Raw genomic sequence first — 21,513 nt, 5'->3', positions numbered from 1 at the left:
GCTAATTTTTTGTATTTTTAGTAGAGATGGGGTTTGCCACGTTGGCTAGGCTGATCTTGAACTTCTGACCTCAAGTGATTCACGCACCTTGGCCTCCAAAAGTGCTGAGATTACAGGCATCAGCCACTGTGCCCGGCCAAAGCCCATTAAAATTATATGTAGCCCAAGATATTCCTGGCATATACATAGAAAGATAACATTGCCTCTAGAAAGGGGAACTGGGTTGCTGGAGGCTGGAGGCTGGAGGTGGGGAGAATGGAGGCTTATCTTTCCTTTTATAGCCTTTTATACAATTAAACAAATATAGAGAGCGTATTGTGAACAAAAATGTAAGTATTCCAGGCTGTAGGCCTAGAGCTCACCAGCAGGTTGGGTGTGGCCTGCCCTACCCTGTTCTGTGTCAGTAGAACTTTGTCACCTTTCCTGCTCAGCATGAACAGTAGGGAGACAGAGAATTCTCAGTCCACCGGCCCTTGATTTGCAGACTCTCCTTTCCTATAGCTCCTGGACATAATTTCCTGACACTCTGAACAGCTTGGATTCGGTGAAAAGCCACAAGCCCCAGCATGAGTACAGTGATGTTCCTCCCCAGCTCCGCCCTGCATGGTCTGGTTGGTCATTGTGCCAACCCACCTGAGATCCCTTCAGCGGACAGCAGGTGGAAGTCCTCCTGCCCAGGGAAACAGGGGTGTGATGTGGTTGCAAGGGGAGGGCAGGCATAGGACGAACTGAGATTGCCGGACTGGAGCTCAGCCCCTAAAAAGATGATCAGCAAGCCTGGGTGGGACTGGCCCAGAGGGCTCTGGACAATGGGGCAGGAGATAATTAGCCAAGCCAACCCCACTGTCTCCCTCCAGAAGGAATACTTTGAAGATTGTCCCACTGCAACCCAGAGGAGAATGGAGTGGAGGTGCTGAGAGAGGCCGTCTCCATGGAGCAAGACCACGTGACCACGTGAGCTGAGGGAGTAGCTGGTCATGCAGAGGTGCTGTGGCTCCCAAAAAGATTTCCAGTTCTGGCTCCAGTCCATCTGCATCCCCACACTAAAGTGCTTTGTTTGTTTGTTTATAGCCTGAAGAGAGTAAGTTATTGGTCCTTGCCCCCATGCCTCACAGTGAGGATGCTCAGCTCCCCCCAGCCCCACCCACCCCTTCCTGTCCAGTTTGCTCAGGACCGGACAACTATATGTAGATGACAGAAGAGATACTTATTTGGAGCTTGGGTGAGATAAGCATGCAGGTGCCTCAAAGAAGCAACCTCTACACACCCAGTACTGGGTTTTGGTTTCCATTTGGTGTGGAATGAGTGTTTCTGAACTGTGGGTGAGAGGCAGAAAGGGGAGAGTGGTTTCTATACTGCTGTCCAAGCAGGCTCACTCTGTTTCCAGGTAGATGAATGTGCCTCCAATAATACAATTTGTCTAGGGCCATGGGATTTGAGGTTGGTGGAAATGTTTGCCTGTCCTGGCAACCATCATTCCCAATTTGGAGGTGTGAATCTCAGTCTCTCTGGGGCTCCTCTTTCCTTTTTGAAATTTTCCCCCATGGTCTCCATCTCTATATCCTCCCTTGCCCCCACAACCACTGGATCTTGCTTGTTCCACCTGAAACTTGGTGATTGTCAGCTGTGCCCCTGACCACACTGCCGCTAAGTCCTTCTCAATCTATATCCTGAGCTCTGATTCCTCTTCTGTCTGGCTGATTTTCATGCCGCCTTGCCTACTTGATATGTGCTCTGCCCCTGTTTGAAGACAGGGAAAATTTTACATGAACCTTGATCTATGTTCTGTTTGTTTTTTGTTTTTTGTCTTATTTTTTTGACTGAGTCTCACCCTGTCACCCAGGCTAGAGTGCAGTGGCACGATCTCTGCTCACTGCAAGGTCTGCCTCCCAGGTTCATGCCATTCTCCTGCCTCAGCCTCCCGAGTAGCTGGGACTACAGGCACCCACCACCACGCCCGGCTAATTTTTTCTATTTTTTAGGAGAGATGGTGTTTCACCGTGTTAGTCAGGATGGTCTCGATCTCCTGACCTTGTGATCCTCCCGCCTCGGCCAAAGTGCTGGGATTACAGGTGTGAGCCACCGCACCTGGCCTACGTTCTGAAATAGTTGTATATGGGCTGGGTCACAGGGAAAGTGAAACTCAGAGCTAATTTAAGGCTGGACACAGAGTCAGCAACACACAAGACATCATCTTGAAGGAAGGATGGCTTTGGTAAGTCCCCAGAAAGCATTTTAAAGCTTTGATTTGAGGAACAACCACTCTGTTAGTGGTGATTATGTGTGTTCTCCTTGTTGGTCTACAGCTCTGGCATGGAGGGCACATGGGCACATGCTGAGTTCTGGGGGTCTGGCTCTCTCAGACACTGTGGGAAGGAACCATGGCGCTGGGTTATGACCCTGGAGGCTCCCCAGCCTCAGCTGCTGCATGGGGTCTGGTTCCACTGCGGCCAAAGTTTGGGTTTATGCTTTTCCAAGCCCTCCTGTGGCCACACTCCCAGTGGCTCTGCTAAGCCTCCTGAAGGCAGGAATGGTGGGTTCAGGGAGAGCAGCACTTGGTTTACCGCACAGGCCACCTCCTCTGTCACATCATCCTCAGTGGGTGGGATGAGCTGGCGAGGGAGGGTCCAGGGAAAGGGCTCCAGCTGTGTGGGTGGAAATGGGGGCTGTCAGAAAGGGCTCTGTCTCCCTCGCCTCCAGGCAGGGCCAGTCCCTCTACTTTCCCTTCTTGCCTCCAATTCCTTCTTAGGTTCCTTCTTCCTTCAGGCCCAATAGCAGCCACATTTCCCAAGTGCTCAGTGGTCCAGACACCATGCTAAACACTTTTATTTAATCCACACCAGGTAGTTAATAAGCAATCCTATGAAGTAGGCATAATTACTGCCAACTTCACAGATAGGAGGAATGATATTCTGGTAAGTATTAGAGAGGGGTCTACCCAAAAGTCAGAGAGGGAATTCGAACTTAGGAGGGTCTGACTCTAAAGCTTCAACTTAAAAAAGAAAGAATGTATTTAATTCCATGAGGAATATGTGAACACATTCACTTTGTTTGAAAAACCAAAACTCTAGCCTGGGCAACATATTGAGATCCCATCTCTACAAAAAACAGTAAAATTAGCCAGGGATAATGGTATGTGCTTATAGTCCTAGCTTCTCGGGAGGCTGAGGTGGGAGGATCACTTGAGCTGGGGAGGTTGAGGCTTCCTGCAGTGAGCTGTGATAATGCCACTGCACACCAGCCTGGGTGACAAAGTGAGATCATGTCTCAAAAAGAGTCAAAAGCCAAAAACCAAAACTATTAGCATAAAAACTAATGTCCCCTTTGACCATCCTTCCCATCTGTACAGCCTTTCCCCTCTGTACAGCCTGGTGGGTATTCTTCCAAATATTTTTCTGTTTTTGCATACATCATGGCTACCTTACAAGTATAGGTTTGTAGCTTTGGGGTTTGTTGTAGTTTTAAATTGCATTCCCTGAGGACAATTCAGTTAGGAAATGCTTGAATCTTTTCCTTTATTTACCAGCTTTTGGAATAATATGGTAATTATTTTCCATCCTCCAAAGATGCCTAGTGTTTTTAAAAAATATCCTTATGAACACGTGGGTTTTAACATATTTGATGTGTTTCAGTTTGTGTACAGTTATTATTATTATTATGTTTTGATGCTCAAATTGTCCCTTATTTGGTCAAGTTGACTCTTGACCCCTCTAGTCAAAGACTTTACTTTTTTTTAAATTTCAAGGTTCTGGGTGGGGGGAACATGTGGTATTTGGTTACATAAATGAGTTTTTAGTGGTGATTTCTGAGATTTTGGTGCACCTATCATCTCAGCAGTGTACTCGGTACCCAATGTGTAGTCTTTTTTTTTTTTTTTTTTTGAGATGGAGTCTCACTCTGTCGCCCACGCTGGAGTGCAGTGGCACAATCTCTGTTCACTGCAACACCTGCCTCCCGGGTTCAAGCAATTCTCATGCCTCGGCCTCCCAAGTGGGTGGGATTACAGGCGCCTGCCACTATACCCAGCTAATTTTAGTATTTTTAGTAGAGATGGGGTTTCCCCATGTTGGCCAGGCTGGTCTCGAACTTCTGACCTCAGACGATCCACCCACCTCGGCCTCCCAAAGTGCTGGGATTATAGGTGTGAGCCACCATACCCAGCCCCAGTGTGTAGTCTTTTATTCCTCACCCACTCCCACCCTTTTCCCTGAGTCCCCAGAGTCCGTTGTATGATTCTTATGCCTTTGCATCCTCATAGCTTAGCTCCCACTTACGAGTGAGAACATGGGATGTTTGGTTTTCCATTCCTGAGTTACTTCACTTAGAATAATGATCTCCAATTCCATCCAAGTTACTTCAAATAAAAGGCTTTACTTTTAACTATAGCTCCCCACCAGACTTTGAGTTGGTTGGCACTCTCACCACCCTCAGCAGCAGTTCAACTCCTTTGTGGCCTGGCTTAGCTGAGATAGGGGGAGGAGGGGTGGCACCAGAGCATACCGGAAACAGCACTTATGTGGCAAGGGCTGTCTCCCATTCTGGGTGTGGCCAGGGCAACATTCCTCACACCCATGCACCCTCCAGAGGGGCACTGCCCTACCACCAACTCCAACCACACCCTGCCATCCCTTGCTTTAATTTTAGCCTGAGCTCAGACTTCAGCTGCCCTGGGCTTGCCTAGGACATTCTGGGATGGTTAAAGGCATTAATGTTGGAAACATTCAGCCCTACCCTTCATTCCTGCTCTTCTACTTATTAGGCAAGTTACCTAACCTTCCTGAGACTCCATGTGCTCATTGTCAAGTGGGGGTAATGATAGTTTTCACCCAAAGGAGTGGTGTGTAATGTGGGTCAAGTGTCCGCCTGCCTCTGACATGTTAGGCGTTGCAAGTCAGAGCTCTAGAACTTGTAGGAATCACTTGGGCTCAGGCTCATGGCAGCCCTTAAAGAGGCATTTTAGGCTTCCTTCGGAATCATGCAGTCACTAGCTGACAAAAACATACTCCGTGCATAAAATGCACTCACACTCAGCCGGGGCACATCACTCCATCACACTCCTGTGCTGCACATTCATGAAAATCTCCCTCAAAGATACTCTCTTCATCTCCTCCTTGTCCCCTGAAGAGCACCTTTTCAGTCCTGCAGCCCCAGGAAATGGAAGTGCTTCCTACACATGTGAGGAGGGCTCCCTCTTTCCTGTTTCCTGCAGGTGATGAGCACAGGGAATCTGCAGGCTGAGCTGGGGCTCCTTGCAGGTCAGGCCCTAGAATGTTTCCTGCAGATGGCTCACCTCTGCCTGTTTCTGGTTTTTCTGTTGCAGGCCGGACCAAGACTGAGACTTGGAGACCTGATTGAGATTTCTCGCTTTGGCTATGAGCACTGGGCCATCTACGTGGGAGATGGCTATGTGGTCCATCTGGCTCCCCCAAGTAAGGATGGGTTCTCTTTTTAAGCACAAGCGTTGAGATCAAGAATGTGAAGAGATGCACAATTACGTGCTTGTCCTCACTTCAGGGTCTAGCAGAGTAGGCACTCAATACATAATGCTGAATGAATTGTGCTTTTTCCTGCTAGATGTAGCAACTGCTATTCTTCTTTTGCAGTAGATTGGTGGAGAGACTATTGACTTTTATTCCATTATAGAGTGGGGTTCAGTCTGAACCAACTCATTGTACTTGGTGAGCATCCCTCCATGGGATCTCCTATGTATTTGTTGTTCTGGAGGTACAAGCAAGAGTAAGAAGCAGTTGCTTCCTTCAGATAGCGTACAACTGAGCACATAGTATAATGGAAGGAGTGCGTAGGCCTCCCAACTCAACAGAACCAGTTTGGAATCGTGGCTCCTCTGCTTACAGACTGTGTGCCTTGAGCATGCGGCTTCACATCACTAAGTTCAGCTGTACCTTCTACAGAGTGGGGATGAGAATCCCTATATCCTACCTCATGGAGGGATGAAATGAAGGAAGGTACAGGAAAGCACTGGTGCAAGGCCTGGCCAGGGACTAAAGCAACCTCCCTTTCCATCTGAAGCATCATGGCATCAAAGAAAATGCCAAAATACTGGAAACTACTCAAGTGCAAGACAGCAGGGGGTTGGTCAAGTAAAATAGATATACCTGTATATAATGGAATGCTATACAGCCATTAAAATAGTTGTACAGCAGATGTATATATACACATCTATATATACACACATAGATGTATATCTATCTACATATATAGATGTATATATATACATGTGTATAGATGTATATATATCTACATATATAGATGTTCTGAGTTTCACTTTCCCTGTGATCCAGCCCAAGTTTGTGTGTGTATATGTACACATACAGATTTAACTCTTTTTTTTTTTTTTTCTTTTTGAGACAGAGTCTTGCTCTGTCACCAGGCTAGAGTGCAGTGGTGCAATCTCGGCTCACTGCAACCTCTGCCTCCTGGATTCAAGTGATTCTCCTGCCTCAGCCTCCCGAGTAGCTGGGACTCCAGGTGCCCGCCACCACTCCCAGCTAATTTTTTGTATTTTTAGTAGAGACGGGGTTTCACCATTTTGGCCAGCATGGTCTCCATCTCTTGACCTTGTGATCCACCCACCTCAGCCTCCCAAAGTGTGGGGATTACAGGTGTGAACCTCTGCGTCCGGCCCAGATATAATTCTTATAGAGATTGTCATGATGAGTCAGTGGCTGCTGACAAACATTTAAGACTCTTGAGAGAATACAGTGCATAACACGTATTATCAATATGACTAATAGGAAGATATGTATATGTACACATACAGACTTGGGCTGAGTCACAGGGGAAGTGAAACTCAGAGCATGTATATATGTAGATATATATGCGACTCTTTTCAAGAGTTGTAGAAATACTGATACTTATATATGTATATATACACATATATGTCTATGTATAGATGTGTATATAAATGAAATCAAATCAAGCTAGAGAAATTTTAAAGGCTTGTTGCATATACAAAAGAACAGTTCTTGAATCCAGAGACTTTGAACTAAAATAACAAGAAGCTTGGCTCACAGCAATGATAGCTCAGTTTATAGTTATATAAATGAAGAAGTACATTGTTTTCTGTTGTAATTGACTAGAGACTTACATACTTTTAAGGTAGCAGTGCTGCATAAGCTTACTTATTTGTATCTGAGTGGTGAAACTGTGAGGTCATGTTGACATGTGCCTTTAAACAATTTGGATATGCCCTGGTTACTAGGTCCAATTACAGGCTATAATAGGCTATAGGTCTACTTTTTGCTCTATGTTTTTGGGTGAGAAAAGCCTGATTGTTCCATTCACAGACAAACATGTAGAGGGCTTAGAATAGTTGGGGAGTCCTAGTGTGAAAGGATTCTGTAAAGCCCGTTTAAGTTCAGTAAAGGTCTTCTCATGTTTTATTTTCCATGGAAGAAGTTCCTCAGTGCTATTTTTGGTTAGTTAATAGAGTGAAGATGGCTGGGCAGAGTGGTTCATGCCTATAATCTCAGCACTTTGGGAGACTGAGGTGGGTGGATCACTTGAGGTCAGGAGTTCAGGACCAGCCTGGCCAACATGGCAAAACCCCATCTCTACTAAAAAAAAATTCAAAAATTAGCTCGGTGTGGTGGTGCATGCCTGTAATCCCAGCTACTTGGGAGGCTGAGTCATGAGAATCACTTGAACCTGGGAGGCAGAGGTTGCAGTAAGCCAAGATTGAACCACTGCACTCCAGCCTGGGTGACAGAGTGAGACTCTGTCTCAAACAAAACAAAACAAACCATCAGATCTCATGAGATTCACTTACTATCATTAGAACAGCATGAGGGAAACCACCCACATGATCCTATTACCTCTACCTGGTCCCGCCCTTAACATATGGGGATTACAATTGAAGATAAGATTTTGGGTGGGGACACGCCAAACCATATCAGGGGTGTTCCCAGTGTGTCACTATTACTGAACAGCCTACTGTTAATACTCTCCACAAGCCTTCTGGCATACACACAAAAAAAGAGAGTGGAGAGGCCAATAGAGAATAATTTGGGCCCCAGGACTTGCAATATCCTGCAAGCCTGAGGAATCTCTAAGTTGTCTTTCTGTTACAGGTCAAGGATAATTTTGGATATTATTTATTCTTTTTGGGCACAGAAATATTCCTTTTTTAGCTAAATTATGACCTAGATAATGAACCATCTCTTATGAAAGTTGAAGCTTATCTTGAAAGATCTTATACCCCTTATGAGCTAGTTGTTATAAGAGATATATTGAGTAAATTTCTGAGTCCTCTTTAGATGAGGAACACAGAAACAAATCATCTACATATTGCATTTCTGGGAAATTTCAGGGGTTTTAAATTTTTATGTAAAACTTGTGAAAAGTATATGGGAGCCTCAGTAATACTATCCAAGTACACTGTTGACTTCTCCAAGTAAAATTAAAAAAATACTGACTTTCTCTGTCTACTGGGATGCTAAAGAAAGCAGAGCATAAGTCCACAATGTTGACATAAGGATAGCTTGAGTTTTGTTTATGGTTACAGCTAGCATTTTGGGGAAATTTTCTCTTTAACTGTGTGCATGTGTTTAGTTTTAAAAAAATTAGACTTATTTAAGAATAATTTACAAATAGTAAAATTTATCCTTTTTAGTATGCAATTCTATGAGTTTTGACAAATGCACATGACTATGTAACCATCACCATAATCACCATAATCTAGTTATAGAATAATTCCCTAATATTCTCTGTTTAGCTGAACCCATGGTTGGAGTGGCCCCAAAAGTGGTGTCAGGGGAGTTTCTTCAGGGGACTGTCCCCAGAAATCCTGAGATGGGGCCAGTTCGGATTCCAAAGAAAGAAGCACTAAATGCCAGGCTGATCAGTCCAAAGCATTTATTAGGGTAACTTATATGCAGAGGGCTGAAGTGTCCTCTCATTGGACAGCAAGACAGTAGATGTTCTTCCCAGGAATGTCTGGAACAAGGTGGTTGGGTTATGTGGTTTACACGAGGGTTTAAAGAATTTGGTTCAAAGCTGGGGCTAGTTTCTATGTGCTTAGCAACACATTTGCTCTTTCAGTGTTTCATGCAACAACCTCAACAACTTTATCAGTGCCTGGGAATGAATGTTAAAGGCTCCAGCTTGGGTTCAAGCCTGCAGAGGGCAACACGCAGCTAGCTGGGTCACAGAGTGTCAAGGCATTCTGTATTACTCAGTCAGGACAAACAAAGAAAGTGGGGGAAAATTGGGGGACACTACACCTCATCCCCCTAAAATTCTCCCATGCCCCTTTGTTGTCAACCCCCATATATATGCTCACAGCTCCAGCTCCTGGCAGGCTATGGTCTTTTCTCTGTCCCTATAGTTTTGCCTTTTCCAGAATGTCATATAACTGAAACCATACAGAATGTAGCCTTTTGTGTCCAGTTACTTTAACTTAATGCATTTGAGGTTGATGTGTGTTGTAGCATGTGTTAGTACTTTGTTCCTTTTTATTGCTAAATAGTATTCCATTGTATGGATTTACTGCCATTTATTTATTCATCCACCAGTTGAATGACATTTGGGTGATTTTCAGTTCTTTACAATAATCATTAGAGCCACTATAAATATTCCCATGCAGGGTTTTTTTTCGTATGTGTGAACACAGATTTTTATTTCTTCTGGGTATATACCTAGGAGTGGGATTGTAGGGTCATACGGTAAGTGAATATTTAGTTTAATAAGAAACTGGTGAATTGTTGTCCAAAGTACTTCACCAGCAATACAGGAAAGGGCGCTATCTATTAGGGAGAAGGAAGAACCCCATCCCAGAACTGAGAGACTGAGGGGCAGGAATAGGAGAGTGAGAGGAAGAGGGGAAAGAGAGGGGCATGGGGGAGACCGACGGGTGGAAATAGGAGGTGAGATGTTGGAAGACTAGGGGCAGAGATAGGAAAACTATGGGGCAGAAAACAGAATCTTAGAAGCCAAGAAGGGGAGACATCAGGTTAGGGGATACAAAGGGGTGGAGATGGAGGAGACAGTGTATTTTTCTCATGAAAAAGAATAAATTATTGGTGACATATTTTTATACCTGTATTAATCTTGTTTCCTCAGCTCCCCTTCTTTTTAGGATCTGCAGTCCATCCAGGCAAGACTGGGTGCTGACTCCTCTGTTTTTCTCCTTGGCAGAGGGTCTCTCTGGTTCCCATTCCTGCTCCTGTAGCTGGAGTGAGCTGGGACCAAGACATTTGTTTAAATGTCCTTTGGAAAATAAAATAAAAATCAGGAAAGGAAAGTGTGAATGCACACGTAAGTTTAGAAGCTGGCCATTAGATAAACTGGCTGTTCAGAAACTGACATTACAACAGGCTTTCTCTAAGCTGGGCTGCTTCTAGCAGGGTCCATTGTAGACTCCTGGGTCCATCAGGCCCTCCCTGAGGGTTCTGGGTACTGTCACTTGGCCACTGTTTCATTTCAGCTTCCCGGGAGTCTGGGGTCCCCTTTAGAGGCCAATTGGAGAATTTAAAGCTGGAGGGCATGGACATCCCCTGGCCTAGTTCCTCTAATTTGAAAATGATGAAACCAGGGTCCCAAGATGAGAAGGGCTTTTTCTGAAGACACACGGCAAGAGAGCCACGGCCAGGACCTGGGGACCCTGGATTCCCGGGACAGGCTTCTGTCTTGTTCAGCTGTTTCCTTTCCTACTGCTTCAAAATGCCACCCTCACCTGCTGGAGCTCTCACAGCACTGGCTCAGGGCAATGGAGTGACATTTTCTTTTCTTTACCTTTTTGGAGACAAGGTGTCACTCTGCTGCCCAGGCTGGAGCGTAGCGGCACAATCACAGCTCACTGCAGCCTGTAATTTCTGCGCTAAAGCAATCCTCCAGCCTCACCCCTGGAGTAGCTAGAATTACAGGTATGTGCTGCCCAGCTAATTTTTTAATTTTTATTTTTAGAGACAGGAGTTTTAGCATATTGTGCAAGCTGGTCTGCAACTCCTGGCCTCACGTGTTCCTCCTGCCTTGGCCTTCAAAAGTGCTGAGATTACAGGCACCTGGCCTGGAGTGACTTTTTCTAAGCCACAAGCTAGTGAGAGGCAGTTGGGACTATGGCCTGGGGCTCTTCGGCCTCCTCTCTTTGCCCTGTACCACTCTGCCTTGACTGTTGACTCTTTCAGGTATATCTGAACTCACGTGGTCCTTTAGAGCTCAGGTTATTTACTTTAGAAATGAGGAAACCAGAGCCTAGGGACCTTCTCCAAAGTCATCCAGTCTTCCCTGTTTTCAAGTTTGAGGCCAGGTAGGATGGACAAGTCCTTCCACAGCTCCTCCTTCTTGACGGTGCTCGGGGCCCTGAGGCTGCTTGGCTTCCAGCTCTGAGCCCCCCCAGGCCCTGCCCAGGACTGAACTCACTGTTTGCACAGGTGAAATTGCTGGAGCTGGTGCGGCCAGTGTACTGTCTGCCCTGACCAACAAAGCCATAGTGAAGAAGGAACTGCTGTCTGTGGTGGCTGGGAGAGACAACTACAGGGTCAATAACAAACATGATGGCAGATACACACCACTGCCTTCCAACAAAATCGTCAAGCGGGCAGAGGAGTTGGTGGGGCAGGAGTTGCCTTATTCGCTGACCAGTGACAACTGCGAGCACTTCGTGAACCATCTGCGCTATGGCGTCTCCCGCAGTGACCAGGTGCGTCCTCAGCCTGCGTTTCCTTCCCAGGAGCCAGGCCACTCCCTCAGCTGCCAGAGGCTGGGTCCCTGCTGGGGCCAGGGTGGGATGGAAATAGACATGAGCAAGACAAAATAGCAGATATGAAACCCTTGTCCTTGAGGGTGTCACATTTGGGGTGGGGACAAGGGTGGGGAGATAGGCAAGTTGGCAATGTAGACCAGTGCAGTGGGTTGGGGGGTGGCCACAGAAGGGAGTCACAGCCTGAAACAGCCCTCCACAGCCCTAGAGGCAGGCTTTATGATTCCCACTTTACAGATGGGGAAACTGAGGCTCACCGTGCTTAAGTAACTTGTCCAAATTCATTAAACTCCTAGTTATTGAGTCTCTAGTCCATGTCAGCCATGGTGAAGAGCAGGGGAGTTAAACCTACATGTGTTCTCTCCAAGGGCCCTGATCAAGGAAGGCTTTGTAGAAGAGGTAACACCCGAGCCCAGCCTGATTTAATTATTTTGATTAATCTGAAAGAAAATGAGCTGGAGATTACCAGGGAACGGGGGCAATAAGGAGTGTAGGCAGAGGGAACAGCGTGAACCAGGAAGGGGAAAAGCCCAGGTCATGTTGGGCAATTTTTTTCTGTAAAGGGCCAGATAGTAAATATCTTAGATTTTGTGGGCCAGGTGGTCTCTGTCTTATTACCCTGCTGCCATAGCTTTGCACCACAAAAGCAGCCACAGAAAATATATAAATGAACAGGCGAGACTGTCTTCCTATAAGTGTATTATTTATTTTTTACAAAAATAGTTCACAGGTTGGATTTGACCCATGGGCCATAGTTGGCCAACTTTTGGATACAGGGTCTCATAAACTTTTTTTTTTTTGATACAGAGTCTCACTCTGTCACCCAGACTGCAGTATATCACGTGGAGTTTGATCATGGCTCACTGCAGCGTTGACCTCCTGGGCTCAAGCAATCCTCCCATCTCAGTCTCCTGAGCGGCTGGGACTACAGGAATGTGCCACTATGCCTGGCTAATTTTTGTATTTTTCTGTAGAGACGAGGTTTTGCCATGTTGTCCAGGCGGGTCTCGAACTCCTGGGCTCAAGCCATCTGCTTGACTTGGCCTCCCTTGGGATTACAGGCGTGAGCCACCACATCCAGTCCAAGATAACTTAAAAAACCACATATCCCCTCATACATTCTTAGATGACATCAAACACTTTAAAAAAATCATAAATGTAAAAAATTTGTAAAGGAAAGGATGGATTTTGGTATATTGCATATTACATATTTGTGTACATCTTTTCTTCACAATCTTGGAGTTGCACATTTAGCACATTCAGTTAGGGAAAAATGTCTTCCGTGTAGTTTAAATAGCCAAGCCAGGTGTTATTGTCAAACCAATCAGCCTAATCAGGCTTATTTTGACGTTCAGAAAAAAACTGACAATTTTTCAATTCAAATGAGTGTGTTAATGCACAGTTGCATGATAACCATCTCACTTTAGAATTCTCATTCTAAAGCGGCAGACAGATGAGGCAGGAGCCTCGACATGGTTGCCTATTCATTTCTGAAGCCCTCTCTGTTTAGGAGCAATGCATTCTTGAATCCTCCCTTACTGGTGACTAGGAGTGTTTACACCTTAGCCTGTGCACCATAGATTCAGGGTGTGGGAGGATTTAGCTGTTCTGTTGTATGATAGGAGAAGGACAGGTGATAAAAAGGGGAGATGGGCAAGGAAAATCCACACCTTCTGGAAACAAGTACCCCAGGAGAGAGCCCACACTATTAACTGAGAGCCTGCCAGGCCACGCTGGGCACTGGGGCATGGTGGGACATGCTCTGGTACTCAGACCCTGTTGACAGGGTCCCCCCTCTGTTGAGCTGAGGAGGGTAGACCTATCTCTGGATGGGAGGGGTGTCGGAAGGGGGTTGGGGGTGAGCTGCCTTAGCATCTAAAAGCTCTTCTATAGGCTGTGCAGAAGCCACAAAATCAATCTGGAAGACCTCAATTTTAGGAAGTGGTTGGCCCTCTGCTGTGCTTCTGAGGGGTCAGAACTCAAGCCAACGGGGAAGACTCAGGGGAGGCAGTTTTCTTTTATTTAGTTTGTCCCTTGTCCTGGAGCCTCTCTTGTTGAACTTCATCTCCTGCAGGTCTCCCATTAACTTGCTTTTCTTTCTTCCTCTCCCTCCTTCCTTTTCTTCTGACTCTCTGTCTGGAAAGACCCTCCTCTCTCTGTCTCTAGCTCTCGCTCTATAAGAAAGCGGACTTGTGAAAGCTGAAGGACTCTTGGCACACAACAACGCCATCCAGCCCCTGCTCTAATGGATGACCAAGCTCTAGCACTGCTTCTAGCAAAATAAGGCTGTGTCCGTAGGATGACCCCAGCCCCCCGATAAATGCCTGCCTAAGAAAGCTGTCTGCTGCCAGGAGAATTTACCATTTGTTCTAACCAACACCTGACAAAGACCCTGACCCTTTCTTAGACTGTTTATTAAAAAGGACTTATAATTATGAATCCTTCCTCTGTCCCTTTGAAACATAGATACAGCCATCTCTTGGTATCCATGGGTGGGGGAGGGATTGATTCCAGGAGCCCCTGAGGACACCAAAATCCATGGATGCTCAAGTCCCTTGGATAAAATGGTGTGATATTTGCATACAACCTGTGCACATCCTCCCATGTACTTATTTTATTTTAGAGACGGCATCTCACTCTGTCACCCAGGCTGGAGTGCAGAGGTGCTTCACTGAAATGTGATCTCAGCTCATTGCAGCCTCGACCTTCCTGGGCTCAGGGGATCCTCCCACCTCAGCTTCCTGAGTAGATGGGACTACAGGCACACGCCACCACACCCAGCTAATTTTTGTATTTCTTTTTTGTAGCAATGGGGTTTCACCATATTGCCCAGACGGGTCTCAAACTCCTGGGCTCAAGTGATCCACCTGCCTTGGCCTCCCAAACTGCTAGGATTACAGGCATGAGCCACTCATAATTACTCACAATACTCAATGCAATGTAAATGCTATGTAAGTAGTTATACTGTATTTTTAAAATGTGTATTATTTTTTATTGTTCTTTAAAAATTTTTTTTTCCAAATGTTTTCAATCCACAATTGATTGGATCCATGGATGTGGAATCCATGGATATGGAGGGCTGACTGTATATCTCTTACCACTCTGAAGTGTCTTCCTCAAGGACCTGAGAGCCAGTCCTTTGAAATATAATCATCAGGAAGGATAGAGCCTCTGTCCCCAGTCTCTGTGGGAGGGTAGAATCCTAACTTTGATAATTGCCAGCTAGCAGACACAGCTGGCCTCATCGCATATTCAGGGACTAACCCTTTGTAATATTTCACCTCCCTGAGTCTACTGAGCCCTCCCTCACCCGTCTCCCTTTAAAATGTCAGTCACCTCTGCACAAATTGGAATGGAGCTCAGCTCTTTCCCTGCTGTCAGTAGAGACTGAATCAAATCTGTTTTTGCTGTTTTAAGTTATGTCTGGCTTTGTTTATCTTTGACACTTGGAAACGATTCTGAGTGTATTTGAATAAAATGGTTCTTTTTTTCCCTTTCTTTTCCCCAGTCACTCACATGCTTCAAATTCACTGATACTCCACAGAAATCTGCTGTTTGGTCGCTGGTTTAAATATTTGCTTCTCTGTCTGTGAAGGGCTTAAGTGCCCCTGTTGGGAAGTCAGGCAGATCTGAGCCTTGTCACTTGTCAGCTGTGTGGCTTTGTGTGAGTTCTTTTTTTCTTTTCTTTTTCTTTTTCTTTTTTTTTTTTTTTGAGACATAGTCTCACTCTGTCACCAACGCTGGAGTGCAGTGGCGTGATCTTGGCTCACTGCAACTTCTGCCTCCAGGGTTCAAGCAATTCTCCTGCCTCAGCCTCCCAGGTGGCTGGGATTATAGGCACCCGCCACCATGCCTGGCTAATTTTTGTTTTTTTAGTAGAGACGGGGTCTCACCATGTTGGCCAGGCCGGTCTCGAACTCCTGACCTCAGATGATCTGCCCACCACAGCCTCCCAAAGTGCTGAGATTACAGGCATGAGCCACTGCACCCGGCCTTTGCGTGAGTTCTTTACACTGTCCATCCTCAGTCTTCTCCTCTGGAAAGTAGCAATTAGAATCACTACCTCCTAGAGTTGGCAGGCAGATTAAAAAAATACTGGGCCTGGAAAGTTCCCAGCACAGTGCTGATATCTAGAAAGCAGCCATTCTCACAGTCTTCACTCCCACCCCCAACCCCGTGTTGTTTCCCCCAGTCGCTCCAGTGCCGATCTCTCAGAGACAGTGGCCCAGGCAGGGGCGGACCCACAGGATCGCAGCAGGCTGTCTCGGCTAGCTCCCAAAAGCTGTGCCGAGCACACCAACCCTCGGGGGTCGGCCTCACATCTCTGTGGTTTTTTTCAGAGTATCCTCTTCCTTTCGCAGAACCATTTCCTGCCAGCACATAAGTGAGACAATCTTACTCATTAAAGCACACCCTCAATGCTCCTCACGGGCCAGCATTCGTTCCGCAGATGAATTATGAGTGCCGACTCTGTGCCTGGCAGTGGGATCAGCACCTGGGACATTGAGACCAATCCAGGCGAGCTCCCTGCCCTCAAGCCTGTGTAGTGAGAGTTCCCAGGGGTGATTTCCCAACTTTATATCTGCCTCAAGGGCCCCAGTCAGCCAGCCCTGACCTAGAACATTGGGGCACTGCCCCTCTGTCCTTGCTGGGGGTTTATTATGCTTTTTGCTTAAATTATTATTATTATTTTTTAAGACAGGGACCCACTCTGTCACCCAAGCTGGAATGCAGTGGTGCAATCTTGGTTCACTGCAACCTCCGCCTCCTGGGCTCAAGTGATCTTCCTGCCTCAGCCTCCTGAGTAGCTGGGACTACAGGTGTGCACCACCTGGACTCAGCTATTTTTTTTTTTTTTTTTTTTTGTATTTTTTTGTAGAGATGGGGTCTCACCATGTTGCCTAGGCTGGTCTTGAACTCCTGGGCTCAAGCCATCGGCCCATCTCAGCCTCCCAAGGTGTGAGGATTGCAGGTGTGAGCCACTGCGCCCGACCTATTATGCTTTTAATACCCACAGGGTGCATCTGGTTTTCCTCCTTTGACTCTATGTATATCACGCCTATGGCTTCGTTCTTCCATTCATTCTGTGCCCACCAGACATCTTCACTTCTCTTTCCTGGGTGGTCTGACCTCTTGGCATCCCCTCTCCCAGGCAATATTTGTTCCCTCTGTGATTCAGATGAAGAGGACTGGGCCAGATGAGTCTTTCCTGAGCTGTAGTTTCCTGGTGTAGGTATCGTGGTCCCACCCTGATGCTGAGTGTGCTCTCCTTTCTCTTCTGCTGCAGGTCACTGGTGCAGTCACGACAGTAGGTGTGGCAGCAGGCGTGCTGGCTGCCGCAAGCCTTGTGGGGATCCTGCTGGCCAGAAGCAAGCGGGAAAGGCAATAAATCCAAGAAATTGTCCCAATAACAACCAATTCTTACGGAGGAATATTATTTAGCCAGCAGGAGTGGAGTTTGGTTTACTGATTTTACTGCTTTGTGTTCATGAATCTTTATTTTAATGGAGTTAAAAGCATAGGAAAATGTATTTGGAAATGCAGATTAGTATGAATTCCATTAAAGACACAATTGGGCTCTGCTATGGACTGAATGCTTGTGTTTCTTTCACACCCCAAATTCATATGTTGAACTCTAACTCACCTGTGGGATGGTGTCGGAGGTGGGGTCACTGGGAGGTAATTAGGTTGTGAGGGTACAGCCTCTAGGATGGAATTAGTGTTCTTATATGAAAAGGAAGAGACTAGACCGGCTACAGTGGCTCATGCCTGTAACCTCAGCACTTTGGGAGGCCAAGGCGAGAGGATCACCTGAGGTCAGTAGTTCGAGACAAGCCTGGCCAATGTGGTGAAACTCCATCTCTACTAAAAATACAAAAATTGGCCAGGCATGGAGGCAGGTGCCTGTAATCTCAGCTACTGGGGAGGCTGAGGCACAAGAATTGCTTGAACCCAGGAGGCAGAGGTTGCAGTGAGCCAAGATCACGCCATTGTACTCCAGCCTGGGCGACAGAATGAGACCCTGTCTCAGAAAAAAAAAAAGAAAAGGAAGAGACCAGAGCTCACGCTCTCTCCACCACGTGAGGACCTAGTGAGAAGGTGGCTGTCTGCAAGCCAGGTAGATTCTCCAGGTGCTCTCAGCATAGCTGTCACCCTGACAAGTGGCTGCCCTGAGCACTTACTCCCTGCCTCCCTCCACCTCCCCAGGGAAGCACAGGTCTCCCCCTGGAGGATGCTTCCGGGGTGCATCCGCCATCTTTGGTCACACCAATTTCTTCACAGGAAGTGAGAGAATGGGGGGCTGAGCAGCTCCTGACCTTTCTGCCCACAGCTTCAAGCTTGCACTGAGTGCTGCTGCTCCAAGGCCTGAGCCTATGAAATCTGCAGTGGGCAGACAGGAGCTGTCCTGGGATATCAAGCAAGGCAGCGAGTGAGACTGCCCATGCAGGTCTCATCAGAGAACATTCCAGTGGCCTGGCCCAAACAACTGACTTTTGGGTCAAATTGACTTGAAGGGAATCCAGAGCCTTCGCTTAGTGGCTGTGCGACCTTGGGTCAGTGGCTTAGACTCTGAGTCTAGTTTCCGTCCACACAGTATTAAAACTGCCCACCTCCCGGGAACTATGGAGATCATGTAGCCTGAGGATGTGGCTAGTGATTTTGACTTCAGAGTGTGTAAACACAGAACAGCTGTTGTGGTCAATTGGGGCACGTTTTCCAAAACAGAGATGGCAGGAGAAACTGTGTTTAACATCCCTTTCTTTGATGAGATGGAGCCAGAGCCCAGGGCCCTATCCCTGGTCCTTGCCCCTCCACATTGTGCTTTCATGATGGCTTCCTTCTTCTCCTGTGTCTTGAGTGCCAAGGGTCAGGGCTCTGCAGGAAGGGCCAAGGCCAACCATGGGACCTCCTGATGGTTTGAGTAGATCTTTGCAGGAACTAAGACCCTCCCTACTAATGTCTTAAATTATTTTCTCTTACCCCAAAAGGAGACTTTAAGCCACCCAGGAAAGAGGACAATAGGGCAGGTGGCACTGAGAGCTCCCCTGCTCCTGCTCCTCCTGTGTCCTGCTTGTCTCAGTTCCCAACCACCTTCAGAGCACTTTCTGGTGGATGAACATAAGCAAAACATTTCGTTGTCCATGAGGCAGGAGGGCAGCACTAGGGCTTCTCTGTGCCCTGCCAGCTGTCCTGTCACTCCTGGGTGGGAAAAGGGATGCTGTCTTTGAGAGTGACATAAACGACAAAGGACAATCGAGTCCTACCACACACAGCCCAGGATTCCTGTTTCTCCAGCACCAATCAGTTTTCTTAAAAATTTCCTGAGCTGAAAAACAGCCTGTGGAAGGAATATGTGCATGCTCTCTTCAGCCACTTTTATTTATTCATTTTTATTTATTTTTTGAGACAACGTCTCTCTCTGTTGTCCAGGCTGGAGTGCCGTGGCGTGACCTTGGCTCACTGCAACCTCCATCACCGGGTGCAAGTAATTGTTATATCTCAGCCTCCTGAGTAGCTGGGACTACAGGCGCCCGCGACCATGTCTGGCTAATTTTTGTATTTTTACTAGAGATGGGGTTTTGCCATGTTGGCCAGGGTGGTCTCAAACTCCTGACCTCAGGTGATCTGCCCACCTGGGCCTCCCAAAGTGCTGATATTACAGGTGTGAGCCACCACGCCTGGGCTTCAGCTACTTTTAATCTTAGCAAAAAGATTTGCTGAGACCAAGGACTGTCCAGAGGTGGTACAAACATTTAATGAACTTATGAAAAAATGAAGTATACTTTTGTTACATATATATATAAAATACATATAAAATATGTATTATATGTGTGTGTGTATATATTACATATATATATATATTCCACATTTAGTGAAATCTAGTTCATGGAAGTCAGTCCAGAGAGGTCTGGAACTGGTTCAGTGTATTTCTCAACTTCACAGCAACATAATTCTGATGTGCATTAACCTTTACTGTGGTGGCCACAACATTTTTTTGAGTGGTCATATTTTTTATTTTTTATTTTTATTTTTTTGAGAAGAGTGGTCATGTTTTATATTTTTATTTTTTACTTGTACTCTTTTTGATCATAGCTCACTGCAGACTTGAACTCCTGGGCTCAAATGATCCTCCTGCCTCAGCCTCCTGAGTAGCAGGGACTACAGGCACATGCTGTAAGAATTAAAGAAAGAGGAAAGAAACACAAAAAGGGGCTCAACAGTCAAAGACAGGTTTATTTAGAGAATAAACCTGAGAGGGGCTTCTGGTTGATTTTTTTGGTCAGGAGTGTTCTAACAGACTAAGGATATTTAAGAGTTTAGGAAGTGGGAAGATCATTGTAGGTTCGGAATGTTTCTATGTGATGGAAAGTTTATTGTAGGGTTAGAATGTCTCTTGTCAGAGGGGAGGCTATCTTGGGGTTGGCATGTTTCTGGTTGGAAAGGGTTTTATCTTAGGGTTGGAATGTTTCTGGTTATGCTGGGCATTGGTTTCCCAGCATAGGGAAATGCCCTGATGTTCTGGGGCTGGATTTAGGCAGTTTTTGATCAAGAGGAACATAGAATGTTGATATTTGTCCAAGATGGCGATGCTCCTGCTCTGTCATGCACCACCACACCTGGCTAATCTTTTTTTATTTTTTATTTTTATTTTTTTGTAGAGACAGGGTCTTACTATGTTGCCTAGGCTGGTCTTAAACTCCTGGGCTCAAGAGATCCTCCTTTGGTCTCCCAAAGTACTGGGATTACAGGTGTGTGCCCCTGTGCCCGGCCCTGTTTTTCTACCTATTAGTTAATACATTTATTAATTAAGTAAACTACTATCTTTTTTTCCTTTTTGAGAGATGGGGTCTCACTATGTTGCCCAAGCTGATCTCAAACTCTTGGGCTCAAGTAATCCTCCTGACACAGCCTCCCAAGTAGCTGGGATTACAGGTGCATGCTTGTAATCCGTCATCTATCGAGTGATTATAGTAAGTTAAGCATTGTGCTTGATGCTAGAGTCCCAATGGTACCAAACTTGGACTGTCCCCAAAATACTGTCAGGGAAAGGCACATTAGTAAAATAACCACATGGATCAGTGTTCATTGCAACTGTGAGAATCACATGAAGTGCAGACACATGGACACCTGAGACTCCTAATGGGGATCTGACCTAGTCATGGAGGTAGAGCATACCTTGGAAGGGCCTGGATGCTCCCATTGTCCATCACCCTGGAACAACTGATCCTGGACAGGTAATGAAGTCTGGGGAGGTGAGCCGCAGGTCACAAGAAGTGAGAAAGCCTTCTTCTCTTGCTGGGCCTTCTGCTTTTTAGGCCTGCACTCTGGGTAGAGCAGCTGGGCCCTCTGATGTGCAGGTAGCCCTGGAGCAAGGCAGGCATGGATGCTTCTGCAATCCCCAAATGGAGCCTGGTATTTCAGCCAGGAATCTGAGCAGAGCCCCCTCTAGTTGTAGCAATGATAAGTTATTCTCTTTGTTCTTCAACCTTCCAATAGCCCTGAGCTTCCAGCGGAGTCTTGTTAATCATTACAGCCTGGTCTCCGCTGTGTTGGGGAACTAAGGGACCAACCAGCTTGCTCACGCATGAAAAAGTACAACCCAGGGGAGGGTGATGTCCTCAGTCCTGAAGCCAGAGTGGTGGTGGCTGCAGTGACCACCATGGAAGTGGCCAGTGAGTAGGGTTACTGGTGGCAGAGACTGGAGTGAGGAAGCACAGAAACATGGGGACCTGGGCACTTCTGGAGCCACACCCAGGGCATGCTGGAAGTAGTGGAGGGAGATTTAGAGGTAG

General features: G+C 46.4%; 1 protein-coding gene across 1 annotated transcript; it reads left to right on the top strand.

Moving 5' to 3' along the window:
* Positions 1 to 566: 566 nt before the first annotated feature.
* On the top strand, positions 567 to 17,304 carry PLAAT2 (phospholipase A and acyltransferase 2). The gene is made up of 5 exons (XM_003274130.4): positions 567 to 611; positions 835 to 954; positions 5,321 to 5,429; positions 11,391 to 11,659; positions 17,007 to 17,304. The coding sequence occupies exons 1-5, from the start codon at positions 567 to 569 to the stop codon at positions 17,106 to 17,108; spliced, it is 645 nt and encodes a 214-aa protein (XP_003274178.3). The 3' UTR covers positions 17,109 to 17,304.
* The last annotated feature ends 4,209 nt before the right edge of the window (positions 17,305 to 21,513 follow it).

Source organism: Nomascus leucogenys, chromosome 4 (genome assembly GCF_006542625.1).
Source record: "Nomascus leucogenys isolate Asia chromosome 4, Asia_NLE_v1, whole genome shotgun sequence".
In the NCBI taxonomy this organism is placed as follows: Eukaryota; Metazoa; Chordata; class Mammalia; order Primates; family Hylobatidae; genus Nomascus; species Nomascus leucogenys.
The sequence above is the reverse complement of the archived record's forward strand: the minus strand, read 5'-3'. Positions and strand labels throughout refer to the sequence as shown.

Coding starts and splice junctions, on each gene's coding strand:
- PLAAT2 (XM_003274130.4), top strand. CDS start 567: ATGAGTACAGTGATGTTCCTCCCCAGCTCCGCCCTGCATGGTCTG. Junction 955..5,320: donor GAGCAAGACCACGTGACCAC/GTGAGCTGAGGG, acceptor TTTCTGTTGCAG/GCCGGACCAAGACTGAGACT. Junction 11,660..17,006: donor GCGTCTCCCGCAGTGACCAG/GTGCGTCCTCAG, acceptor CTTCTGCTGCAG/GTCACTGGTGCAGTCACGAC.